Source organism: Anastrepha obliqua, chromosome 4 (assembly GCF_027943255.1).
Source record: "Anastrepha obliqua isolate idAnaObli1 chromosome 4, idAnaObli1_1.0, whole genome shotgun sequence".
In the NCBI taxonomy this organism is placed as follows: domain Eukaryota; kingdom Metazoa; phylum Arthropoda; class Insecta; order Diptera; family Tephritidae; genus Anastrepha; species Anastrepha obliqua.
The window spans coordinates 15878102-15895809 of NC_072895.1; the positions used below are offsets into that span (position 1 = coordinate 15878102).

The 17708-nt window shown below is 41.2% G+C and overlaps 1 protein-coding gene across 4 annotated transcripts in view; it reads right to left on the reverse strand.

The window, feature by feature from the left end:
- Positions 1-524: 524 nt before the first annotated feature.
- The window catches only part of LOC129244036 (protein windpipe), a 150542-nt gene continuing 133358 nt past the window's right edge, over positions 525-17708 (reverse strand). For all 4 annotated transcript variants that reach the window (XM_054881627.1, XM_054881625.1, XM_054881628.1 and 1 more), the window contains exon 5: positions 525-3762. In XM_054881627.1, the coding sequence (XP_054737602.1) occupies positions 1406-3574 (2169 nt within the window). In that variant the 5' untranslated portion in view covers positions 3575-3762 and the 3' untranslated portion in view covers positions 525-1405. The remainder of the gene's footprint in view (positions 3763-17708) is intronic.

A 17708-nucleotide genomic window follows, 5' to 3' on the forward strand; every position in this document is an offset into this window, starting at 1 on the left:
CCGCGTGTTAAATTCTGAAAATAAGAATGATATTTAAAGTGTTTGGCCAAACTCCACCTCCTATTTGCGGTGTGTGGCTTGATATTATTCCACAAATGGAGGGATCTATAGTTTTATGCCGCTTCTGAATGGCAGATGGTTTTTATGAAGAGCTTTTTCATGGCAACAAAAAACACTCGGGTGTTTGCCTTTGCCTGCAAGTGATTAGAAATCTTATACTAATACGTCAGAAAATCAACCGCTTCTGTCATATTCTCATAGCGCGGACGACGCCACTTCTGTATTCTCTTCACCAGGGATGAGTTGCGCACATCGCTTCACCTCTACTCGGGTGCCAGTAGATTTGAGAGTATTAGCAGTTGAGCTGATGCGTATCGCGTTATGGGTATTCGGTTGACAGTTGAGCTGATGTAATTGGAGAAACTTGTTTAATTTGCTTTTTTGTTTTGTTTACACATATAAACAACTCTCCCTCTCTATTCATCTTTCTTTTATTTGCCTTACTTACATTAACCTAGTTGTCCCAACAAAAAAAAAAAACCTAACTTAACTTTTCATATTTTTTATTTATCATCCTTGCCTATGATTCCTCTCTCATTTCTCTCACACATCTCATCTGCTTTTGCCTACGTTGAGTTGAATTTTCGCGCATTTGTTCACTAAAAGTATGGGCTGATCCAAGTCGAGTCTATAGAAGGTGGCGCTGTTTTATCAGCTGATTTGTGAATGATTGTCAAAGTGAGAGTATTTGTACCTTCTTTCCTCCTCTTACTTCAGTTGTTATTCGATAGTAACCCAACAAATTGTTGTATTTGTATAATCAATATCGCTATGGCCTGGTCAAAGCAAAAATCATTGTTGCTTTCATTGGAAAGTTCAAGTAGGAAATTCAAAGTGAGTGACTGAAGAGATAATCAATAGAATCGTCTACAATGGCACTGCTTCACATTGGACCAGAATTGTGTTTTTAATTGCTCTCCGTGACCAGGGTTCAAATAGAAATTGACCCACTGTGTAAAAGACCACAGATGGTAAAAGAACGCGAGCGCACACAAACCCCACAAGCCTCCCATATTTAAACTCGCACATAGTGAATATCGATATGCCAATATTTCACAAACTTTTTCCGCATTATCTCCCTAACCAATTCTCACAACCTTACCTCTAAATGTATTTGTAATTTTTTCGCACGCTTTCTTTCAAAGCTTAAAAGCTTCACAATTTGCATTTCTTTTCTCGCTGTAAATGTTTTTGTTGTAAATTTCTGTTAATTTTTAGTTATTTTAGTTCGATAGCACCGTTTACAGTACTCGCATTCAGCCCCAGCCGGTTAGTCAGTTTGTCCCTACCCATTTACAGCACTGCACCACGCCACGCTGCGCCGCGCCACGTCACACCACACCGCTTAGTGGCCATTCACCAACGTCGCTGTGGGCGCATGTATGCCGGGCACAGTTAGAGTGTTGTCGATGCCGTTCGTCGCCACTACAGGCGTCGTTATGATATCGCCCGCATTCGATTTGCTGCGTGTCACCAACATTGGTGTTTTGGGGCGTGGTGTTTCGGTCAATTTGATTTTGACGCGTCCCGTTTCGGGTGAATACACTGGCGAGTAGCGTCCTGATTTGGGCGACGAAGGCAGATAACTATCATCATTATTGTTGTTGTGCTCGGTACCTTGTGGTGGGTATTGTGCATACTTGGAGGCACGTGGCGACTTTGGTGTGGGGTAACGTGGTGTGATGGGATGATATTCGTGTGGTGCAGTTGCTTCTGTGGCTGGTGGCGCATTTTCTTTGTTCACCACTTGTTCGTTGGCTCCTGCACCATTGCTGCCCTTGAGTAGTGGTTGCTGTTGACCGGGACCATCTTTCACATCGTTCGCATCGTATGGTTTCTTTTGACCGGTGCCATTGATCGGTTTCGCAAGGTCCAATTTGGTTTGATCGCCGATAAGCGGTGCATGCTCGTTGCCGTTGCGCAAGGGTTTGCCCAGATTCTTCTTGTCCATGTCGAGTAGTTCGGTTTGACGTGGATTTTCGGCATCGTGTGCGGCATTACGATTGTGTTTGCAGCGCTTGATGCCCACAAAGAGTATCAAGCCGACAACAATGAGACCGAGCACACCCAATAAGAAGTAGGTGGCGCTACTATCATCTTTGGGTTCACCGCCCGCACTTGCAGTTAAAATGGCGCTGGCTTCTCCACTCGAGTATCCCTCGGTATTTACATCGGGCACATTCTCCGACTCGGCATTGTGCTGTACGATGGGCACGATAACTTCTTCTGTAACCGGCGCTTCTGCTTTGACTTCGGTGGGTACCTCGGTTTGCTCAGCACCATTGGCGTCGGTATCAAAAATGCCCATGCCGACACCGAAAATATCCTCTGCATGCTTATGTGACTCCTCTTTCTCCTCTGAAGTGGGCTGCTCTAGTGGCTTATTGTCGAATGCGTCGTCAGTGTCATCATCATCGGGCGCCTCGAAATCATCAGTGATGAGGTGACCGCGTGCAATGTTGGGTATAATCAGTAGACCATCACCGCTACCTGAACCATCTTCTTCCTCTTCCACTTGTTCGATCGGCAGTGGTGCCGCATCAGTTGTAACCTGTTCTTGCGAACTCTCCATGGCTAGCACGAGTGTGGTCATAACCAAATTGACTGGTGCATTCACATCACTCAAATCGCCAGAACCTTCAACTGCATCCAATTGCACCGCGCTTGTCTTGACAGTGCTTGCCTTGTCGAGTGGAATGAATGCCTTGCCCAACTCATCCTCATCATCCTGATCGCCCGAACCCTCGACTGGTTGATCGCCCATCATCAGCTCATTGTCCTCCTCATCGAGAAGGCGTCCACTCTTTTCGCGCGCACAAATGTCCGATTGTTTCACCTGCAACCACGGCTTACCCTGAACCTCTGTGGGATATGTGCAAGTGATGGCATGTTCCATGAACACATGACGTTCCTGCAGCCAATTGCGCACTTCCAATGTCTCACAAGAGCAGTTGATTTGATTGTGACTCAGCTCGAGTGTCTCCAAATTCGACAAACGTTTGAATTCCAACGGTAAATTGGTGATATCATTGTGTTGCAAGTTCAACACCTGCAAATGCGCCGGCAGCTTAGTTAATTTGCTCGACGTAATGCGATTGTGTTTGAGGTTCAGCTTCTTAATGCGACGTCCTAGATGTCCGATTTCGTGCAGCTCATTGTGCGAGAGATCAATCGATGTCACATCGGGCAGCTTCTCCAGCGGATGCGACAAGCGTTTCAAATTCAAATAAGACAAATCCAACGAATGTATGGGCAGTGCGTCTTCTTCGGGTGCATACGAGCGCAAACCCTCCAAACTGGAGCATTTGGCATGCAGGAAGTGCGAATGTGTATGCCGCGCCAAAACGCATTCACAGTCAGCGGGGCAGTTGTCTGGTTTGGTGTCGTTTACATTACTCGACACTTCAGCGCTGGGTGTGGGCGTAGCCTGTATGAGCAGTGCGCATAGCAGCAGTGAAAAAGCGCAGGTTAGTGGCAGTTGTGTCGCTCTGGAGTTTGTGCGTAACAGCGGCATTTTCGATGGATGTGTGTGTGTGTTGATGTGTGTGAGTGCAAGGAGCTCTGTTGACTGGAGATTTTAGGTGACTAGGTACGATGTTTGGTAGCCTAAATGAGGTACACCGCCAACTGTCAGGTAAAAAAGTATGCGTTGAGTAGGGATGCAACTGCAAATACGTTTGGTTCTAGCGATGATGGGGTGAGCTGCAAAATAAATAGAGAGAAAAATCATGGAATTAGTAAAATTGTTATATATTTACTTTATTAATATTTAATTACTATTTACACTTCTATAGTAACTCTAATAAAAATGTACAAACATGAAAAGTCGCCACAAATTTTCAGTATTTTAACTTTTACATAGCAGCAGCTGACTTACTTCCGTTGCATAATGACTAACTACGGTCGTAAAAAATTCAATTGAAATACGAATTTTAGGTTGCCTTGACTGGTTGGTGTTCTTGCTACTGTCATCCAAACAGCACTGTGCGTTTCCGCGAATACCAACTAACGAATTTCCACTCACCAATTTTTATCTCTAGTACACCAATTTCGATAAGTTATCAATTGCTATGGAGAAGCAAATTCTCTCGCCAAACTTACGTCAATAATTTTCATTTTAAATAAGTAGCTCTCCACTCTTATCTACCGCAGGCGTAATTACTATGACTAAAGTGAGTTGAGACTTTCGTTAAACCAACTTTAAGGTGCCTACTTGCAAATACAGGTGGCGCAAAAGTAACCTTGCCATTTTTTTGGCTGTAATTTAAAAAAAAATGAAAAGCTTTGATTCTTCTTGTGGATTATTTTTATTTGGTCTTTTAATTTTTTGTATATCAAGTCGAGAATATGATGTCATGTAAATGACCGCCGCCACAGTTGATTGCCATTTGAGCCTTTTTTATGGCATTTTCCATCACTTTGGCCAAAACTTCCGGCGATAGGTCCTTACATTCTTGACGGATATTGTCTTTAAGAGCTGCAAGAGTCTGAGGCTTGTTGACATAAACCCGCGACTTCAAAAAGCCCCACAAAAAGAAATCTGGAGCGGTCAAATCAGGCGATCTTGCTAGCCAGTGCAAATCGCAAAACGGGAGATTAGGTGCCCGGGAAATGCATCCTTCAGCATATCGGTTGTGGCACATGCAGTGTGTGCCGTTGCACCGTCCTGTTGGAACCACATGTTTTCCAATCCCAATGCATCAAGTTGCGGCAAAAAGAACTCGTTGATCATTGCTCTGTAGCGCTCACCATTCACAGTAACCGTTTGGCCCGCGACGTCTTCGAAGAAAAAAGGTCCGATGACTCCTCCAGCGAAAACAGCACACCATACAGTGACTTTGAGCGGGTGTAATGACTCTTCGTGGGTTACACGCGGATTTCAGTGCCCCAGAAGCGTAAATTTTTCTTATTTACGTACCCGCTAAGATGGAAATGGGCATCATCACTCCTGATTATTTTTGATGAAAAATCATCTTCCTCTTGGTGGTGATTAAGGATGGCTTGAGCGTATGTTAGATGCGATTGGCGGTCAGCAGCTAACAGCTGATGCACCGTCTGGACTTTGTACGGAAACATCTTCAAATCTTATACCAAAATCTATATACCAAAGACCGTCGACTGATACCCATTTGCGTGGCACGTCGTCTGGTCGATGTCGACATGCCACGCCTGGCAGCATCTCGTGTTGTGCCAGTCTCTTCGAGGCGAGCGGCTAAACATCGCAGTGTTTCACCAGTAGGCGTTGGACGGCGAGGAAATCTGCGACGAAATTCACGTTGTGCCAAAGTCACCGACCGATTATTGGTCAAATAAATAGTCAGCAATATTCCGCGTTCTGGAGCAGTGTAGCGTAACATTGTTCATTAACGTGTATTTCGCATGTGTTTACTACACAAATGTCAAAACAGAACTGACATTAGGGGTCAATCGCAAAATTTATAGCATTTTCTGATAGGAGGATTACTTTAGCGCCACCTGTTACAATCAGAAAAAAGTTATTCGCGTACGTTGCTGGTGTGTTCAATAAACTTCAAGTCGGCAAACTAAAAATTACACTGGTTTACAGCAAAAATGCGCACTGGATGTCAATATCTATTTCCTCTAAAGAATCACTCGCTGATTTCAAAAATCTTACTAATACAGTCGACTCTCGTTAATTCAATACTGCGATATTTCGAACCTCTCAATAATTTAAAGTTATCACGAGTCCCCTACAAAATCTATTTATATTTCGAATTATGCTCATACATTTTTATGCACTCGGTAATTCGAACGAAAACATCATTGCAACGACGTAGAAATTAATGGAGAAAGTAGAAGGAGATGAGAAGAAGAGCGATGTTGCAAAAGAACTTAAGATTCCTCTCAGTACTCTATTCACCATAATAAAGAACAAGGAAAAAGTTACTGCTGCTGAAACTGCTGGAGCACGAAAAAAGAACAACAACAGGTGAATTTCCTCGTCTGGAAGAAAGCCTGGTCATTTGACTTCGACAGTGTGGCGGACATGAAGTATCTATTAGCGGAATTTTGTTAAAGGAAAAAGCAAGAGAGTTCGCATCTACTCTAAATATACAAAACTTTGCGGCAAGTGAAGGGTGGCTTACAAATTTCAAAAAGAGGAATGTAGTCGTGTTTAAAAAAGCTTGTGGAGAAAGTGGAACTGTTAATGATGCTGCTTGCTGAGATTGGCATGGTAAATTGAAGACACTGATTGAAAACTATGATGCCCGAGACATTTTCAATACTCGCTGTAACCTATTTTTCAAATGCTTACCGGACAAGACGCTTACTTTTAAAGATGAAAAGTGTCGTGGGGAAAACATAGTAAAGAGAGGTTGACAGTTTTACTTGCAGTAAATATGAATGGATCAGAAAAACGTAAGCCTTTAGTAATAGGAAAAGCAATGAAACCGCGATGTTTTAAGGGGACAGATACCTGTAAAATTTCGCAAAAAAAAAACTTTGACGCGTTTTTCTCAAAACAATATTACATATTTCAAATAAGGCGGCCGCCGTAGCCGAATGGGTTGGTGCGTGATTATTATTCGGAATTCACAGAGAGAACGTTGGTTCGAATCTCAGTGAAAGCAAAATTAATAAAAACATTTTTCTAATAGCGGTTGCCCCTCGGCAGACAATGGTAAACCTCTGAGTGTATTTCTGCCATGAAAAAGCTCCTCATAAATATATCTGCCGTTCGGAGTCGGCTTGAAACTGTAGGTCCCTCCATTTGTGGAACAACATCAAGACGCACACCACAAATAGGAGGAGGAGCTCGGCCAAACACCCAAAAAAGGGTGTGTACGCGTCAATTATATACGAGGGCGGGTCAATAAGTCCGTGACTTTTTGTATTTCTGACCTCTTTACTGAAAAAGAAATACTGCTCCTGTCAACAGTCATTTGTCAGTTGACTCCTGTCAAAATTTTAACGTACTGCGTCAGTTAGTTTGTGTTTTACAGCTACCTTTATCAGACTACCCAGTAATTCACAGTCGACCACAAACGCAATCGTGTAACAACTTCACAGGAAGGTTTGGCGTTGTTTAATCGCAATATGGAGGAGTTTTAGTGCCGTTTTGTAACCGTGGACGAAACATGGATCCATCACCACACACCAAAGACCAAACAACAGTCGAAACAGTGGGTTTCTAAGGGTGAATCGGCTTAATAAGCACAAAAAATTCAGTTTTTTCCATTTTCTCCTCAAATTACTTAGATGTGTTAAGAAGCAACCACCTTGGCTCCTTGCTCCTTGGCACCACAAGATCTACTCAGAGATCTTCGGCGGTCGGGTAGGTTTAAAGAAAATTAAAAAGGGAATCCGAGTGCAGTACAATGGATTTAATTGTGTCTGAGTGCTGTACTTGCTAAAACAACAAAAAAAATGTATTGATATAATTATCGTTTTTTGTTTAAATAAAAGTCTTCGGTAAAAACGCTGCGAACTTATTCCCTAACCCATATGAGATCTTCGATTCCAAACTAAGTTTGACCAATGATACAGTGGCAGCTAATCTTTAATATATTTCTCAACTAACTAACGCATTGCCACTGCGCATATGTTTGACTATATCTGCTTCCAACCATCATTTGCGGCTATTTTGAAAATTACTCAGACGCACCCATTTATCTAAGCAATTTTAACACATTTGCATTACGAAAATTGCAATTTAACCAAGTTGTTGCGCGTAATTGGCTATGTAAGTACGTGCGTTGTACGCCTTTTCTTTTTGCGAAAAATTTCCATGTGAGTTGCGCAAACTGGACAGCGTTATCCACAAAGAAGCACCGCACCGCACACTGCAAAACACACTCACACACACACACACGCGCGCACTCTTTCAGTAAATAACTCGTTCAGATAGGCATCTGCATGCACTGATTGCAGATATGGCGCATTCAAAGCGATCAGCGTAAATACAAATACAAACCTGCATACACACATACACACATACATTTACAAACAATCAAGTGTATGAATATGTCTGTATTTGGTATTTTCTAATTTAGTCGGCATGAGATGAAAATTGGTGGCAAGATTTTTGTTGAAGATCGCAATCGGTTGTAATCGAATTGTTATGGCTGCAGTTGAGATTATCTTAAATGGGCGGCAAACGAATTTTATAGCAAGCTACACATTGATTAAAGAAATTAGTAGACAAATATTGTTACTAAGATAAAGTAAATTTATGCAAATAGCGCCGAATTCATGAGTTTTGCGGAGCGATACGATTTACGCAGTCAGTAGATTTTGCGGCAATGTTTGAATACTCATTTCCTCTTCACCGATGCGTGGCTCTTAAGGGGTTACATACGTCCAGAATTTTCAAAAAATCGATTTTTTTAGCAGATTATTATTCTTTATAGTTTTAGGCGTATTTCTGTGGAAGTCGATTGTAAAAATTCCCCATAGATACAAACATACCTAATTAAAGTGTGAAATTTATGAAAAAAATTTTTCGAATTTCAAAAGTACAGTTCAACAGACTATAACTACAACTTTATTTTACAAAAAAATTTTTATTTACTTTTTACAGATCCATCAACATTTCAAAGGCAAATGATGCCGACCGTGGAGCAACTGTTTTTTCATTGTACTTTGGGTCACGTGAAAAAAACTTTATTGGAAAAAGTACCTGCAATCTGGTCACCCTTTATTTGCTATGTTCAGCTGCGGAATTTCTATTGTATACATTCTTTGTATAATTGTGGCGAGGCCTTGGATTATCGCTGTTCACGACATTTTGCAAAGTTTTTCACTACTTTTTATTATTTTATTTTTTATTTCATTTTTAATTTAATTTTTTTATATCTTATTTTGTATAAAAATATAGTTCACACTATTTTCTATTTTTTAAATTGTTTTTTAATTGATTTTCTAATTGTTTAAATTTTTTTATAAAAATGTATTTAGTTCATGCTACAACAAAAGCAATATAACGTATGGTTTCAAACTTTCTAAGAAATAAAGAAAATTCAACAAATTTTCATCAAAATTTTAAACGTTTTAATGAGAATTAGAAAACGCAAAGCTTTGACTATTTATGTATTTATGTATTTTTTTATTATTTTTATTTTTGATTTCTTTTTTTTTTTACTTATTTATTTTTTTAAACATAGGTCATACAACCACAACAATCACAAAATTTAAAGTTTGAAACTAAATAAAAATGTTTGCAAATATTCACCAAATTTTCATCACAATTCCAAATTTTTAATTAGAATTTATTTAAAAAAATTGAATATTCACTTGAATTTTGGCAAATCTTCATCAACATTTTAAACGTTTTAATGAGAACTAGAAAAAATCTGGCCATGCAGTTTGTAGCCCATTAAATTTAAAGTGGCCAGTTGCAAGTGACAGTTAATTTCGAGGTTGTAAAAGACTTCGTCTATTTAGGAACCAGCATTAACACCGATAACAATGTCAGCCTTGAAATCCAAGGTAGAATCTCTCTTGCCAACAAGTGCTACTTTGGACTAAGTAGGCAACTGAGCAGTAAAGTCCTCTCTCGACGAACAAAACTAACACTCTACAAGACTCTCATCATGCCCGTCCTAACGTATGGCGCAGAAGCTTGGACGATGACAACATCCGATGAAGCGACGCTTGGAGTGTTCGAGAGAAAGATTCTGCGTAAGATTTTTGGACCTTTGCGCGTTGGCAACGGCGAATATCGCAGACGATGGAACGATGAGCTGTATGAGCTTTACGACGACATAGACATAGCGCAGCGAATAAAGATCCAGCGGCTACGTTGGCTGGGTCATGTCGTCCGAATGGATACAAACGCTCCGGCTTTGAAAGTATTCGATGCGGTACCAGCTGGTGGTAGCAGAGGAAGAGGGCGGCCTCCTCTGCGTTGGAAAGATCACGTGGAGAAGGCCTTGGCTTCACTTGGTGTGTCCAATTGGCGCCGGTTAGCACGAGAAAGAAACGACTGGCGCGCTTTGTTAAACTCGGCCAAAATCGCGTAAGCGGTTACAGCGCCAATTAAGAAGAAGAAGTTGCAAGTGACTTACAAATCGCATTCGTTTTTCACAATTTTTTTTTTTGTTAACGGTACTATACATTTTCGCCCATATAACGAACACTCGAAATTTTTGTATATGGAATAGATGCAGTAGACGGCCAACAAAAAACAAAAAAATAGAGAAAAATTGTCAAATGTCAACGCAAATTTCTAGCCACTTTAGACTGGCCACTTTAAATTTAATGGACTATAAAACTGCATGCCAGACATTTTTTTTTAATTTTAATTCTCATTAAAACGTTTACAATTTTGATGAAGATTTTTTGAACTTTTTTATACCAAAATTCAAGTGCATATTCAATTCTTTTAAATAAATTCTAACGAAAAATTTGGAATTATGATGAAAACTTGTTGAATTTTTTTATTTTTTTTTTTTGTTAGTTTGAAGCTTTAAATTTTGTGTTTATTGTGGTAGTAAGAACTATGTATAGGAAGTATGCGCTATCTGGTATGCTTCGAAAACTCTCTTAGAAAATAGAATATCACTAGAGGATATCTGCTTTTTCACCGACAGTCAAGCGGCCGTTCGAGCACTCAGCTCCTCTTATACCCACTCAGATGTGTTTCGATCCTGTCTCTTATCTCTTAACGAAATAAGTGTTCAGAATTCTGTCCAAGTTATCTGGATACCGGGTCACAGTGGATTCGAAGGTAACTGCAAAGCTGATGAGCTCGCAAGAGCTGGAGCTGCGCAATCAAATGTTAGTAACTTACCCACAATCCACATTCCGCTCTCAACATGTAAATTGCTCATTGATCGAAAACTTCACAGCATTGCTGATCGGAGGTGGCGAGTGGAAACTACTTGCGTTACGACCAGACAAATCTGGCCATCCTACAATCTGAAACAGACAAAAACCCTTATAAGTCTTTCGAAACACGAACTAAGGCATATAACATCTCTTATCACCGGCCACTGCCTTTTGGGCACTCACGCACGTCGGCTCGGGGTTCCTCAAAACGACCTGTGCAGATACTGCGCGGACGAAGATGAGGAAGTATCGAGCAGACATTTGCTGTGCAGTTGTCCCGGTCTAGCCAGAAGTCGACTCGCTCTTCTAGGCTCTCCAACAATTGACAATCTTTCAGTACTCTCGGACCTGAAAATCGAATCTCTCATCAAATTTTCGAAACGAATTAATATCTTTGACCAAAATCTACAATAAAAATCTCGGTTAGGTGGGGAAATCATTTAAAATAATGAGCTCTAGGGCAACACAACGGACCCAACTTGCGGTCTATGTGGCACTCCGATGCGGGGTCACCCTTAAACCAACCAACCAACCAACCAAAATAATAAAAAAAAGAAATAAGTAAAAAATTAAATAAGTAAAAAATAAAAAATAAAAATAACAAAAAAATAAATAAATTAAAAATAAAATAATAAGAAACTAAAATAATTATAAAATAAAAAAATAAAAATAATAAAAAAATAAATAAGTAAAAAATAAAGTTATTAAAAAATATAATAAAATATAAAAAAATATAAAAAAAAATATAAAATTAAAATAATGAAAAAATACATATGCAAACAAATAGTCAAAGCTTTGCGTTGCAATTATTGCGAAAACAAATGCTTAAAATTATAAATTGCATGAAACTCAATTGTTTATTTAAGTAATTTTTTTGATGGAAACAACCTGAAAACTTTTTACATCTGTTCAATTGTGGCAAATCAATTGCAAGTGCAAGCAAACAACGAGAATTCATGAATGTCGCATGCCACTATCGCTGGCAGAGGTGGCGGTCACCCAAGTGGCGGTCTCTTATCTACACCCGCACACCCACACACACACACAGATGATACCCACTCGTGGAGAAATGCATAGACAAGTTTGTAAATCGATTGAGGTAGTTTATTTTAGTGTCAACAGCCCATTTGAAATGTGGAAAATTGATGAAGTATTTACAATAACTGCGGGAGGCATACGAGCACTCACCTAAGAGAAATATGTAGTATTTTACAAATGTTAATAAATCACTAAAAATAATAATAATTGTCCTATTCACATATTAATAAGAAATACGAAAGCCCATTCATTTCTTGGGTGAAAGCTCTAATTGGCTGTTTTCGGTTAGCGGCCAGCGGCTGACGACCGGTGGCTGCTGGCTGGTGGCTATCCAACGGTTCAAGTGAATCGACTCGGCCTTTTACTTTTTCACTACTACATACATACATACGTAGTTAACTTCTTGCGTGCTTGGCCTCCAAGCGTCCTCGGGCCAATGGTCATTTGACAGTTTTATTATTTGTTATTAATTTATTTTGCCGGCTGTGCGCCAACTGTTTTGAAAATGTGCCGCATTCGCTGGATTCGCATGTGTTGGTAGACAGAAATGTCAAGCTTTTAACCGCAGGAAGCGCGTGTGTACTCATGTAGGCATACATATGTATGCATGTATGTGTGTGTGAGTCTATATGCAACTATACAGGCACTTAAGTGCTCTTCCACGTTTTCGCCATTCGACTTTTTAGCCACTTTACGGGCTGAAATATACCAAATCAGAGTCAACCTAATGGCTATTGCCACTGATATGGCGTGCAACAACACCTACGCAGTGTTGCAAATCGCCGCTGCTATTATAAATTTGCAAAACAGTGACTGGTGACAACAAAGACCGCGCTGACTTTGGCGGCGGTGGTGGTGGTGGCGGTGGTGTGTGTGGCTGCTCCTTATTGGCACCGTGGAAAGGCCAAGACATTTGGTTGCAAGTATGTATAGATATGTTTATATGTTGTAATGGGCACATAACGCGTCACTAGCCGCCCATAGAGGCATTCGCGATGGTAAATGCAGTGCAAGTTGCAACATTTTGCCGCATTGACAGATTTTCTTGTTGTTTTTGGATTGTTGTCAGTGCAGCCTACTTAAAATGCGTTCGCATGACAATTGAATTTCTTTTTCGGAAAGCATAACTAGAAACACGCGCATACAGACATACGTACACATAAAGGGTGCGACGTCAGCTGGTTTCTTTGTAAGAATGCCGAGTGGACTGGTGCAGGGCTTGGCAGCGAATTCGAAGAAGAAGAGGCTAATAATGCTGAAGCTTCAAAAATCGCTGAAGCTGGACGTGTGGATTATTCGAAAGCCAAATACAGCAACTTTTTTTAATGGTTTACTTCGTCGCCGATATGAAAATGTGCGCTCCTCATCTAGATAATTCAAATGCTATGATGCCAGGCTATTTGCACTAAAATATGAATTGTCTTAGTGATTAGTCGAACAAAATCATACAAGTTTTCCCGCTTCTCCCACGTTATGGCCCACCTACAACCTCAAGTAATCGTCGACACTAATAAACATGAAACGACGGGACACCTGTAGACTTACGGCAGTCATAACTGGCTTCTGGTCTATCGGAGAATAAGCAGCCAAAATGGGCATCCCTCACAACACATACTGTCATTGCTGTAAACAACCGGAGAAAAAAGAAACAATCTTCCATTTCCTCTGTGAATGCCCTGCCCTATAGAAGGACCTGGGCAAACCGCTGTTCGAGAGTCTCGAGCAACTGTCTGCAACTAGAGCAACTAGACGTCAACAACCTAATAAGGTTCCTAAACCGCACAGACTGGATATAGTCCTGCAGCAAATAACTGTTAAACAATTTGGTAACGAGGATGTGGCAACAAAATGGTGCGGAAGCGCTAGTTGGATTCTGGATGAATCACCACTCTAACCAACCCAACCAACCGTTTCTCCAAAGCTGATACGGATAAACGATGCTGAATCATTCTCAGAAGGCGGCTACTCAGTAACTGGAGTTTTATGAGCAAATAAGTCGAGAAGGCTTTATATTAGGCCGGGTCGAATTGTGAGGAGGCAAAAAAATCGCCCATTGCTCTGTGAAAATCATATTCTAGGGATCAAAATAAGAAACTTTGCCGAAGGAACCATACCTCTGAAACGAATTCTGATGTACCACAATTTGGGTCGAACTTTTTAGTTTCTTTTCTCATGTAAAGGCCAAAAATGGTGATATTTTGAAATGATTGTATGGGGAACCCCCCAGGGGATTTGCAGGGGGTGTGCCACTGGCATGGGTGGATCGGCCGTCCAAAGTTATTGGGGGTCGGTCATACATTTGGACTCGATTGGAGCACTCTAAATGGGTCAAAGTGGGATTTTTCGTTCGACCCAAATTGCGGGACATCAGAATTCGTTTTAGAGGTATGGTTCCTTCGGCAAAGTTACTTATTTTAATCCCTAGAATACAATTTTCACAGAGCAATGAGCGATTTTTAAATCGACCCGCCCTACTTTATATATAATATTACACCTTTGCTTGGGTATTTGGCCAAGCTCCTGCTCTTATTTTTGTTGTGCGGCTTGATGTTGTTTCACAAATGGAGGAACCTACAGCTTTAAGCCGACTCCGAGCGACAGATGGTTTTTTATGAGAAGCTTTTTCATGGCAGAAATACATTCTGAGGTTTGCCATTGTCTGCCGAGGAGTAGGTAGGTAAAGTGATTGTCGTTTGACACACCTAGGCCTGCTGTAGACCCATTATGATACCACCGCGGCTGTTCCCTCTCCTCGCTCTATATCGTCCTCATTGAACCAACGTGATTTAATATATCTAACCAGACTTGATATTTTTATATTGGCTACTTCTGCCAGGTTATTTAGGGAGCTTTTTCCAAAAATATTGAACCTTCTTCTATCCAGAGTCAAGCACCCGCATAGCAAGTGTTCTATAGTCTCTTCTTCTTTAATGTCGTTACAGCTTCTGTAATAGTCGTTATAGGGCGCTCCCAGTCTACTGAGATCTACCTGCCAATCACAATGCCCTGTTAGGACTCCAAGAAAATTTCTCATGTTTCTCCTGTTTAGTTTCAACAGTCGGTTTGTGCGGCCCATGTTCCATTCCGGCCACGACATTCTACTAGTTGCACAGGTCAGGGACTGAGATCATATCCTATTGGCAGCACTGATAGTGTGTTTGTCTATAAGCATCTTACAAGCTGCTAAAGGTATATGTGGGTATGTTCGCTTTGTCTGGTTGGATCGGTAATGTGGTACCCAATCTTGCTAGTTCATCTGCTTTGCAGTTGCCTTCTATGTCTCTATGACCCGGCACCCAGAGCGGGTTTATTTTAAAGTACTGTGTGCTGTCGCACAGTGCGGCCGATTCCCAAACAGCTGGCCAAAAGTCGAAAAAAAAAGTTTCTATATTAGATAGAGTTTTTTTGTCTGTGGGTTGGCTACAGTAATGCCTTGAGTAGTGAAAACCGTTCATAGCAACGTCCTGTACCCTAAGTATCCTCTGTATTTTCAGTCGCAACGTGGCCTTCGTGCATCTTGATTATGTTCTAGAATATACGCTATTTCACGTGAGGGGGTGGCCAATAGGGGTGGAAGGGGGTGGTTTTTTTAAATTTTAAGATCAAATTCGTAATCAGCGACCCCGACAACCCCCGAGTAAGAAATTTTGAATCAATTACTTAATTTTTTGAGTTTTGGCCAGCTTTTCGGGAATCGGCCGCACTGTGTGTCGGCCTCAATCGGTAATAGATGCAGCATTACATTCATCGCTGCCGTCGGCGTAGTCTTTAGTGCCCCGCTTATGCAGAGACTATCACCCCTTTGAATACTTTCTAGGCATTATACTGTTGTTCTTTTCTCGAGTGTTGGCTACCAGACTAAGACACCATATGTCATTATAGGCCTTAACACTGCTACATATAGCCAGTGAACTATTTTTGGGGTTAGGCTCCATTTTGCACCCACAATTCTTTTGCATGTATAGAGCGCTGTTGCTGCTTTTTTTACACTATCATTAATCGTTTGTTTCCACGAGAGCTTCCTATCTAATTCTAGTCCTAGGTAGCTTGCCTCTTCTCTAATTGACAGTGAGATTCCCTCAAGGGTAGGGGGGTTTAGAGTAGGTATCTTGTGTTTTCTGGTGAACATGATTAGTTCTGTTTTGTTGGGATTTATCCCAAGACCACTCGATGCAGCCCACTGGTTTACATCGTGCAACGCATGTTGCATTATGTTGCAGAGGGTATCTGGGAATTTCGCTCTTATTAATATTGCAACATCGTCTGCGTAGGCCACTACGTGTATCCTCCTTTCCTCTAGATTCTTCAACAATTGATTCATTGCTAGAATCCACAGCAGAGGAGAAAGTACACCGCCCTGAGGGGTGCCCCTCTTGACGGATCTGCGTATCGTCGAGGGGCCCAACGTCGAAATTACGAACCTGCCTAGTAGCAACTGTTCTGTAAGTTTCACAAGGTCCTCGGCGACACCCAAATCAGCTAATTCGATTGTTATGTCCCCCGGTAGGATGTTGTTGAAAGCGCCCTCTATGGAAGGCTACCAGAGAATACTCTTTATTCTCTATTGATTTCTCTATCTCCGAAACCAGTGAATTTAATGCTGTCTCTGTGGATCTACCTTTAGAGTATGCATGTTGTGAATTTGTGAGTAGCGAAGGTGCCAAGTTTTCTCTTATAGGGGCGTATATTAATCGCTCTAGCGTCTTTAATAGAAATGAGGAAAGGCTAATAGGTCTGAAGTCTTTAGGTTTCGTATGCGAGTTTCTACCGAGGAGTAACAGCTATTAGAAAAATCTGTTTCTATCATTTGGTGTTTCATGCCCAAGGTTTCGAGTCCGTGCACTACTCCATGATATATGTATATTTATATTCCCATAGTTCGTAGATGAAACATAGGGCCTCAATAAACATGTTATAATCTCGTTTGTTTAGATCTAGATGTTTAATTTGACTCCAGGAACAGCCTGGTCTGTCCGCCTCTGGTGCTACTTGTCGCCTCTGTGTGTTGGCTGGTCTACCGCACCTATAGCTTCCTTGGGGATTCCAGTCTAGCGCAGTCTTTGCGATGCCATTCCGTGGTTTGCGCAATGTGTGTCCGATCCATTTCCACTTGCGACGCATAATTTCTATGTGAACTGGTGTTTGCCCGGTAGAAGCCCAAAGTTCATTGTTGCTTATAATACCAGCCCAGAATATCCGCATTATCTTTCGTAGACAACGGTTTAGGAAGGATTGCAATGATTGTGATATGCTTGTTGTTAAGTTCCATGTTTCATATCCATACAGAACTACCGGCACTTCACGTTGGCATCAAATATTTTCAGTTTTGTGTGCCTGGAGATGTGGGTTGATCTCCATATCTTGTCTAGTATGCTAAATGCAACGCATCCCTTAGATACTCGGTTGCGTATGTCAGTTGTTGAAATTAAGCTCCCAAGGCAGCAAAATTCATGTACATCTTCAAGCGGCGTGTCGGCAATTTGAAGGGCTTGCGTTTCGCTGGTGTTAATTCGCATTACTTTGGTCTTTGCTATGCTAATCTTTAGATTTGTTTGTGTTACTGTATAGCATACCGCTTGATGTTTAGCTGATGGATCTGAGTATTTGACGATAGTAAACAAATGTCGTCCGCATAGTTTAGGTCTTCAAGCAGGTGGCATGAACCCCAGAAAATGCCCCTGCTGACTGCACGCACCTGCCTGTCGCATTGCTAGGTACAGGACTAGGTTGAACAAGAGTGGAGATAATACAAATCCTTGCCTAACACCGGTTTGAACTTCGATACCACCAATTAGAGCATTTTCGTATTTCACGCGGCA